This window comes from Medicago truncatula, chromosome 7 (assembly GCF_003473485.1).
Source record: "Medicago truncatula cultivar Jemalong A17 chromosome 7, MtrunA17r5.0-ANR, whole genome shotgun sequence".
NCBI lineage: Eukaryota > Viridiplantae > Streptophyta > Magnoliopsida > Fabales > Fabaceae > Medicago > Medicago truncatula.
This window is the reverse complement of record NC_053048.1, coordinates 22671643-22681663: the sequence shown is the minus strand read 5'-3', so window position 1 is coordinate 22681663 and position 10021 is coordinate 22671643. Positions and strand designations below refer to the sequence as shown.

At 33.4% G+C, this 10021-nt stretch overlaps 1 protein-coding gene across 1 annotated transcript; it reads left to right on the top strand.

The window, feature by feature from the left end:
* The first annotated feature begins 717 nt into the window (after window positions 1-717).
* On the top strand, window positions 718-8601 carry LOC11418569 (LEAF RUST 10 DISEASE-RESISTANCE LOCUS RECEPTOR-LIKE PROTEIN KINASE-like 2.1). The gene is made up of 6 exons (XM_039827917.1): window positions 718-1642; window positions 2447-2482; window positions 3201-4312; window positions 4921-4984; window positions 5634-6193; window positions 7346-8601. Exons 1-6 carry the CDS (start codon window positions 871-873, stop codon window positions 8468-8470), a joined length of 3669 nt encoding a protein of 1222 aa, XP_039683851.1. The 5' UTR covers window positions 718-870; the 3' UTR covers window positions 8471-8601.
* Window positions 8602-10021: the final 1420 nt, after the last annotated feature.

Sequence of the window (10021 nt, the reverse complement as noted above, 5' to 3'; positions counted from 1 at the left end):
GTGACAATCTTTTTTTTTTTTTATTTCCGATGAAACTAAATCTCTTTCTCTACAGGGTTTTGATTTTTGTGTTTAAAAGAAGATTTGAGGTGAATATAACATTAATTCATGATATTGGGAGATATATTTGTGTAGAAATTTTTTGGATTCAATGGAGATGATGAAGATTCAAAGGAAGAAGATGAAGATGATGGACACCTTCATCATATTTCTGGATTTTTTTCATTTTTAATAAAAATATATTTTAAAAAATAAAATTATGTATTTAAAAAAGAAATGAGAAAAATGATGTATATGTGCTTTTATAAGAGATAAAAGACCTAAATGGAAAAAATAAAGATAAAGGACCAAAGTGTTACAAATAAATAAGATAAAGGATCTCTAATGTAATCATGTCTATAATTAAATAAAAATTAAAAGTATTAAAAGTTACCTAATGATTATAATTGATTTTTTTTAGGAAAAATTGACTCATTTATGACATTTAAAAGTATTAAACGGAATAATTTGATTGTCATTCTTTTTACTTCAGAACAAACCTAGCAATGCACCTTCGACTATGTTTCCTAAAAGTCTTTGGCTGATTGGCTCTACGATCCAGTTCCAAGTCAACAATGATTGGAACAAGTCAATCATATCTATCTTGATAGTTTACAACACACGCTATCCCTTTTGTCAAAAAAAAAAACACACGCTATACCAATCACTTGTGCAAAAATTCTGAGGTTGAGCAAGTCAACCATCTAAAAAGTTATTCAAAAAATATAGACAAAGATACTCTTAATCGCATTGTTTCAATAAAACATATTAGTTGAGTTCAAAATATTTGGTGAAATACTCTCAATCTAGAACCAGAGGCAAGCCTTCAAAATGAACAGAAAAAGCCTTCTGTTTACCTTTAAGCCCTTCTATTGTCCCCTGTTTTATTCATACATGACCCTTTTTTATCTTCTTACCACAACCACTCTATGCTCTATAGACACAAAATTTGAAGCTTGTGAACCCAAAACATGTGGCAACCAAAGTATAAGCTACCCTTTCTATATCAAAGGATTACAACAACCCTATTGTGGTTACCCTGGTTTCGGTCTCTCTTGTGACAATAATATTGGTTCCCCAATCCTCAATCTTTCTAACACAAAACACATAATCGACCAAATTTTCTATGAAAACCAATCATTAAGAGTGTCCAACAATGCTGTTATTTCAGGATCAGAAGGTTGTTTTTATCCTAACCAGAACCTAACTATTCCCAAGGATATATTCTACCTTGCTCCCAATCAAAGTGAAGTCATATTGTTCTTTGGATGTGACTCAACAAAGCTGCCCAGAGAGCTGCAAGGGAACACAATTGGTTGTTCAGCTGAAAACAAAACGAGTTCGGTTGTGGCAATATACGAGGGTTATAAAAATGCAAGCTTTGTGTCAAAAAATTGCACGGGTAAGGTGGTGAATGTAACGGTGGAAAATGATGTGAAAGGAGGGATTGAAGAGAAGCTGGGTAAAGGGTTCCGGTTGAATTGGATTGCCAGTGACTGTTCCGATTGCAGCAGCAGTGGAGGAAGGTGTGGCTTCGATTCAACTTTATACATTTTCAGATGTTACTGCACCGACAGAGTTCATTCTGCAAAATGTAATACAGGTCGGTCTCTCTAGTCTCTATTGCAAAATGCACTTTTTTTTTTTTTTTTTTTTTTATGGAGGAAATGACAAAAGCCTTAGAAAACTCACACATATAAGCCTGAAAACCGGGATTCAAACCTATTCATGATGTCCGATTTAAGGATTTAGGTCGGTCTCTCTTTAGCATTTTTTTACTTAGTTTTTTTGTTGTTTTTAAAAGCAAAACTCAAAACTGCTGAAATGTGAGAGAGTCTGATGATTGATTATACATAAGAATTGTCCGGATTTTAAAATCCGAAATAGTAAACAAGAATCCGGATTTTAAAATCCGGACTACACAAGGGCATTTTTAGAAATTTTACAGGGTGCAGGAGAAGGCCATAGAGTGAGAAAAGTAATACTCTAAATAATAATGACATCTCATACTAGCGTCATAATTAGAAGGCTAACCCCTAAAAAAGAGCTATTTCTTTTTCCACCATCCTTTCTTCTCGCACACTCTATTTGAATTATAAAATCTGAAAAAATAGAGGATTTTTGAAGGTGTTTTAACATATTTTGGAGTATTTAAAAGGCATTTAACATTGTTCATATTATAAAATTTGAAGTTTGAAGGGTGGGAAAAGAAAGTGCCATATAAAAAATTAATAATTATACGGCTCAGTAAGGGAGTTAGGACATTTGGACTTATTTGGAAGCTCTGGTAAGGACTAAAAATATATTTAACCTTGTAGCAGTGTCTGGACATTTGGACTTATCATAAAAAGAAAAAAACTATACAAGTGTCTGTTTTATCTTTTTATTTGCATTTTTTACCTTGCAGCAGTAGCAGCCGGTGGGAAGTCTACAATGACAATAGGTAAATGCTTTAGATTTGTGTAAATGGAGAAATGTTAAATTCACCAATAATGAATTGGTTTAAGTGGTAACGAATTTGAACTTTTTAAGCGAGTGATTAGAAGTTTGATTCCTTACTCGTCATATGAAGAAAATACGTTTAGGACGGGTGAACCCGCATGATGTATTCCACCGGTTTTCTGACGAAGCTATAGTCACCTGAAAACTTATACCAAGATAAAAATATATATTGGATTGTACTTTAAAAATATATATATATATATAATTCAATTATAGATCAAATTTGATTATTAACATCCTCCGGAGAAACTATTTGGGTTGGATTCTAGAGTCGTTCATTTTAGACTTAGTGAAACCTTAATGAAATAAAAGATTTTTTTTTAAATGGAACAAAACTTAGGCACAATTCTTTAGGTGTTTTTCGTATAGTTCTTAACTAAAAATAATCTTTTTTGGACATAACAAACTATGAGAAAATTATGGATTTGAGAAAATTATGATAAATTTAGTTAATTAGAACCACATGAAAAACACCTAAGGACTTTATATAGTGAATCCAGGGAGCCGAAGCCGTGAGATATCTTGGACCGCCCAGTGCCTATTGTTGTCTAATATCCGATTATTGACCTTTCTATAAATATGATTTGAATTCAATAAATTGGTCATTATTTTTTGCTTACCCAAAACATTTTCATGTTTTATCAAACAAAAATGTCCAGTTGGCTCGGTGGCTGGAGTTGCATTTGCCTTGCTGATTATCTTAGTTTGTTGGTTTAGGACAAAGATCTTCCCTCCCACATTTCTTTTGTTAAGGAAAGACAGTCCAACACATGAAATTATTGAGAAGTTTTTGAAGGAACATGGACCTCTTCCAGCTGCTAGGTACACTTATTCAGATGTCAAGAAAATAACAAACTCTTTCAAAAACAAATTAGGTCAGGGAGGATACGGAAGTGTATACAAAGGGAAGTTAAATGATCAGCGGATTGTTGCAGTGAAGGTTTTAAGTGAGTCAAAAGGTGATGGTGAAGATTTCATCAATGAAGTTGCAAGTATTAGTAGAACTTCACATGTCAACGTTGTTAGACTTTTGGGGTTCTGTCTGGATGGTTCTAAAAAGGCACTAATATATGAGTTTATGCCAAATGGATCTCTTGAGAAGTTCATATACGAAGAGAAAAATCCATTGAAGGATGATCGCCAATTGGATTGCAAAATATTGTATGATATTGCAGTTGGTGTTGCTCATGGATTGGAGTACTTGCACAGAGGCTGCAACACTAGAATCTTACATTTTGACATAAAACCTCATAATATATTACTTGATGACGATTTCTGCCCTAAAATTTCAGATTTTGGACTTGCTAAAATATGTCCAAGAAAAGAAAGTATTGTATCCATATTTGGCGCAAGGGGAACACCAGGATATATTGCTCCAGAGTTGTTCTCCAGAAATTTTGGTGGGGTGTCACATAAATCAGATGTTTATAGTTATGGAATGATGGTTTTAGAAATGGTTGGCCGAAGAAAGAACATTAAGGTCGAAGTTGATTGTTCTAGTGAGTTATATTTTCCACATTGGATTTACAAGCGTCTTGAATTGAATCAGGATCTTGGACTCAGGTGTGTTAAAAATGAAATTGAGGAAGAAATGGTAAGAAAAATGACAGTGGTGAGTTTATGGTGCATACAAACAGACCCTTCGCATCGACCGGCAATGCATAAAGTGGTGGAAATGCTGGAAGGGAGCCTTCAATTGTTGGAAATACCACCCAAACCATTTTTGTCTTCTCCTTCAATATCACCTAATGATCTATCATCTGAAATATTGTAATTTGTGTGGATATTGAAATGCAATGCAGAGTATGTAACTCTATGAAAGAATGTCATGATAATTCACATATAAATAAAATGTTATGTTAGTAATAGAATTGTAAGGTTGTTTCATTTCTTTTGGTTTCTGTTTTATGAGTTGCTCAATGTAGATTTTCTAGACAAGCAAGACAGTAATGTATGGTTTAGTAATTCAAATGTTGATTGATCTCTTTATTGTTGGCATACCAAAATAAATATATAAAAGAGACCAAGGATGCAGGTGCAGTGCAGAGAGAAATTTAAATGAGAATTGGAAACTTTTAAAACTCATAGGCAAGCAAGACAGTAAGGTATGGTTTAGTAATTTTACTGGTGGGTTTAAGTATCAAAGACAAATACTGTCGCTATGCAGCTGAAGGCTTTTTGTTTAGGTCCCAAATATTTAGGGTAAACAACCATTTGGATCCCTGGATGTGTGACTCGCTATCATTATAGTCCCTAAATGTATTGGCTGCGTACTCCATATATTTAGCGAGAAACTGTAGGAGTGAAATTTTAAGAGGTTTCATTTGCACTAATTAATTTTATTGGTACTGGTACTCTTTGGTGTGTAATTATTTGCAGGTTAGTAGTGAAGTATTGTCTGGTTTGCCATGTCCAAGGCAACTAAGCAGCTCATACATGAAATGTATGGTGAATAGTGAATTAAGACTGCTAATTTACATCATAAAGTTGTTTAGCTCATAAACCTACTTGTGGGTGATTCATGAAGGCTTGAGTTTTATATATTTTATCTGCTAATGCTACTTGGTAATGGGTGCCTAGGAGATTGTCCCCTTTCATTTAATTGTGGATACCTTGGCAATATCAGCTTCCCTTTGTAATTGGTCCCAAAGAAGTTCCAAGTTGTAACAAAAAATAAATTTGAATATTGAATGTGTCAGTTTTGAATGTGCTGTTTCGTCAAAAGAGGAAATAAAGCAATGGGTCCTGATTCATTGGTGGGATAAATAAGACATGGTCAGAAACACACCTTTGTTACTTTGAATTTTATCGAACATTTCTATGGACTAGAGATGTTGTTAATCCAATCTACCTCTCTTTTTCATCAAGTCTTCCTCCTTCATTTTCCAAGTCAGCTGAGTATCAAATAAGTTCTCCTTTTAGACCACATGACTCATACATTACACTAATACATATCTATTTGTGAAGACAATGTATGTAACAACTCGCACTACTTGTACTTAACCTTCACTGCATCAATAAAGTTGGGATGGCTCCAGTTGATTTGTTCTACTTCCTCTTGTTTTTCCACCTCATGCTGATTTTATCAGCAGTGTATGGAAGCGGATACACATATAACTGTCCGCACTCATTCAGTTGTGGAGCTCGTGGGGTTTTCCGTTACCCTTTCACCAAGGCAGAACAACTAGACTGTGGCTCCATACTCATACATGGCTGTGATGACAGCTATTATTCACCCAAAATGATCCAACTGGAGAAGAATGCAAAAAAAATTGAGCTAACTAGCATCATTGACCAGAATACCATTACAGTTTCTGATCAAGAATTTTACAAGCGTTTGCAAGATAATCTTTGTGATACTTTGAAACAAAACTACACTCTTCCTCCTGCTTCTCCATTTGTTTCTTTTTATATAAATAATAATGTAACTCTTTTCCTATGCAATCGCAGCCATAATATCAATCCTCCAGCACAGTATTTTAAACACAACTGTTCTTCCTTTTCCTACGACATCTATTATAACAGGAAGCCGTATCTCAATGTTACTAATGAGAAGGCAGATAGCTTTTTCTCATCCTGCTCGGTTCTTCAGTTTCCATCTAAAGACTTGACTGATACCAGACACATTTTATCATTTGTTTCTGCTCAAATGGTAATTAAAATAGTATTATCTGATGATTGTGATGAGTGCTCCAACCACAGAGGAGGCCAATGTATGCTTGATGCCAAAAGAATGTTCTTCTACTGTCAAAATGGTAAGGTTCAGATAAATTTATCACACTCATGCATTCCCTTTGACTGTTTCCTTATTTTTAACACATAACAGAAGAATGTGCATATTTTCATTACAATCAAAGAGGGAGGTGTCAAATTGACAACAATATGCGACGTTATTGTGCCAATGGATCCAATTACGCCATAGAGTTCTATCATAAACCACATTCCGATCCAACTTATTAATCTCTAGATCTTTCTTAATAGTCTATCATAAACCATGTTCCTCTGTGTCTAGCGATCTTGTCTTCTTAGTACATAATCTACAGGTCTTCTTACATGTCCAAACCACCTAAGCCTAATTTCCACCATCTTTTCTACTATAGGTTTTACCCCAACTCTCTCTCTATTATTGTCATTTCTAATTTTATCTCATCTAGTCTTACCGCACATCCAACGCAAGATCTTTATCTCCAATACACTATAATGCACTAATATAACAGTTGTTGTTTTTATTTACTTTCCACATTATTGGTTCATAAATATTTGCAATTAAAATTGTGAACAATGTTTATTTTGCTGTAAAATTCTCAAAGCCCAGTTCCTTATCCCATATCATAATAGCTGAAGTGTTGTGGCACTACATTGATGTGCCTAATCTAAGTTCTATCATGTTAATTGTCTTTCATATTTTGAATTTATAATTTATAACATTTCGTAGCTGATATCCTATTACCCTTGGATTGATGGAAAAAGCTGAATTAGCCGACCAAATTTTTCTTTGCACAGCCTTGTCTTCATATGTCAAATCTGAATTGTTTCCTCTAATTGCAGTTACAAAGAAAAAATGGCTGAGCCGGAATGTCAAACTGGGTATAGGTAATGTACTGTTTGCATAACTTTCAGCACAGTACTTCAAATTCATTGATCTTGAATGTGAAAGTTCATCAATATGTTTGAATGTGAATTATTTAGAAGAAAGTTAAAATTTAGTCCGGCTAACATAAAAATGTGAATTTTGCTTGCATATGTAGAAGCCATTGCTTTCTTACACTAAACCTTTTTGTTGTATTTTGTATTTTAAATAATTTACAATTCTACAGCAGCCATGGTGATTGTTGGAGTTGCAGTGCTGATAATGTTGGGTTACTGCATTAGAACGAAGATCTTCACTCCAGCATTTCCTTTGCTCAGGAAGGAGAATACAACTCATCAAATTATTGAGATGTTTTTGAAGGAACAAGGACCGCTTCTTGCTGCTAGGTACAGTTATTCAGAAGTCAAGAAAATAACCAACTCTTTTAGAGACAAATTAGGTCAGGGAGGATACGGAAGTGTATACAAAGGGAAGTTACGTGATCAGCGGATTATTGCAGTGAAGGTTTTAAGTGGGTCAAAAGGTGATGGCGAAGATTTCATCAATGAAGTTGCAAGTATTAGTAGAACTTCACATGTCAACGTTGTTAGACTTTTGGGGTTTTGTCTGGATGGTTCTAAAAAGGCACTAATATATGAGTTTATGCCAAATGGATCTCTTGAGAAGTTCATATACGAAGAGAAAAATCCATTGAAGGATGATCGCCAATTGGATTGCAAAATATTGTATGATATTGCAGTTGGTGTTGCTCATGGATTGGAGTACTTGCACAGAGGCTGCAACACTAGAATCTTACATTTTGACATAAAACCTCATAATATATTACTTGATGACGATTTCTGCCCTAAAATTTCAGATTTTGGACTTGCTAAAATATGTCCAAGAAAAGAAAGTATTGTATCCATATTTGGCGCAAGGGGAACACCAGGATATATTGCTCCAGAGTTGTTCTCTAGACATTTTGGTGGGGTGTCACATAAATCAGATGTCTACAGCTATGGCATGATGGTTTTAGAAATGGTTGGTCGAAGAAAGAACATTAAGGTTGAAGTTGATTGTTCTAGCGAGTTATATTTTCCACACTGGATTTACAAGCGTCTTGAATTGAATCAGGATCTTGGACTCAAGTGTATTAAAAATGAAATTGATGAAGAAATGGTCAGAAAAATGACAATGGTGAGTTTATGGTACATACAAACTGACCCTTCACATCGACCAGCAATGAATAAAGTGGTGGAAATGTTGGAAGGGAGCCTTCAAATGTTGGAAATACCACCAAAACCCTTTTTATCTTCTCCTTCCACATCTTCACTCCATTTATCATCTGAAACATTGTGATTTATATGGATATTAAGATGCAATGCAGAGTATGTACCACTAGAAAAGAATGTCATGATAATTTAAAGGGTTAATAATGTTTTTCACCCCTGTAATATATGTCATTTTTGGTTTTCGCCCCTATAAAATTTTCGGTTTGATTTGCACCATCGTAAAATTTTTATTTTCCGGAAAACACCCCTAATAAGCCATTTTCAGAATTTTTTTTCAAGAAATTTTGGTTTTTCAATGGCCTATTAGGGGTGTTTTCCGGAAAATAAAAATTTTACGAATGTGCAAATCAAATCGAAAATTTTATAGTGGCGAAAACCGAAAATGACATATATTACAGGGGTGAAAAGCACTATTAACCCTAAAATTTAAGTATGAATAAAATGTTATGTATCGAATAGAATTGTAATGTAACATTTCTTTTGGTTTATGTTTTGTGAGTAGGCTGTTCACACATTTATTATTGTATTTATCACTACAATTTTATTTCCCTGCAGATTACTATAAGATTTCATTTTGCCTTCAACCTAACTTTTTTTTTATTTGCAAGGAAATTGAATTATTCGTTGTTAACAGTAAATATAAAAACTGCATGCAAGTTATTTTTAAATTTTCAAACTAGTAACCAGTGAATTTTTAATATTCCAAAATGTTTATGTTTTGAAAAACTAGTAACTTTCGAAATTTAGTAACTTGCTATTGAAAACAGAACAATGTTAATCTATATTAGTAATTGTTGTCTTAGTTTTAGGCTTGAAAAACTCGAGGAAATATTTTATTATAGTCCTTTTGTCATTATCCTTGCAGAAGAAAGAAAAATAAGGGCAGGAAAGTTAGAGAGAGGCCTCTTTGAAATAATTTTTGTTTTCAGAGTTTTTAAAATATACAAGTTCTTTTTTCACAATAGTTATTCTTTTATATGTTTTAGTTTTAGCCCTCAAAACTAAAAAATTCAAAACAGTTTCTAAAACTGTAATTTTAAAAAATAGTTTAGGAAAAAAGTTTTTAATTTTCAAATTTTTAAAAGCTAAAAAAGAGTTTTTGAGAAGTGTTTCAAACAAACTCGTAATAAGTAAACAAAAAAAAAAAAACAAGCTCGTAATGTCTTCAAATTGACAACTAAAATATAATGTCTTCCAAGAACATTTTATTTTACAGGACGACAAAAATAATATATTGTACAAAAATTTATATTGGAATCTAATAGTATCCTTTTAATAATTTGATTGGTTTTTCTTAAAATTGTTTAGTGCTATTCTCTACATTGTAATAAGTAATCACCACTCAGTTGTGATAACTATTTGTGGACTTAATTGTACTAACAATGACAGTTTTATAGTTCAAATCTGGTTGGCGTGCTGTGGACGGTAACAACTTGTTAAGAAACAATTTAGTTGGAGTATTGTTGTTCATACATTTGGTTTGGCTGAAAAATATGAGTAATTTATCCAAATATCCTTCGACAGTTAACTGCCGAAATTTTAAAGAACCGGCTGCAGTTAACTGCCGAGGAAAACTTCGGCAGTTAACTGCCGAGGAATTTCAAACCTGAAATTAAAT

Excerpts from the sequence above, each read along its gene's own strand:
- LOC11418569 (XM_039827917.1), top strand. The coding sequence starts at position 871 with ATGAACAGAAAAAGCCTTCTGTTTACCTTTAAGCCCTTCTATTGTCCC. Across the intron at positions 4,985-5,633 it reads AAGCAGCTCATACATGAAAT|TGTATGGAAGCGGATACACA; the intron begins GTATGGTGAATA and ends TTTTATCAGCAG. Across the intron at positions 6,194-7,345 it reads CATTTGTTTCTGCTCAAATG|TACAATTCTACAGCAGCCAT; the intron begins GTAATTAAAATA and ends TTTTAAATAATT.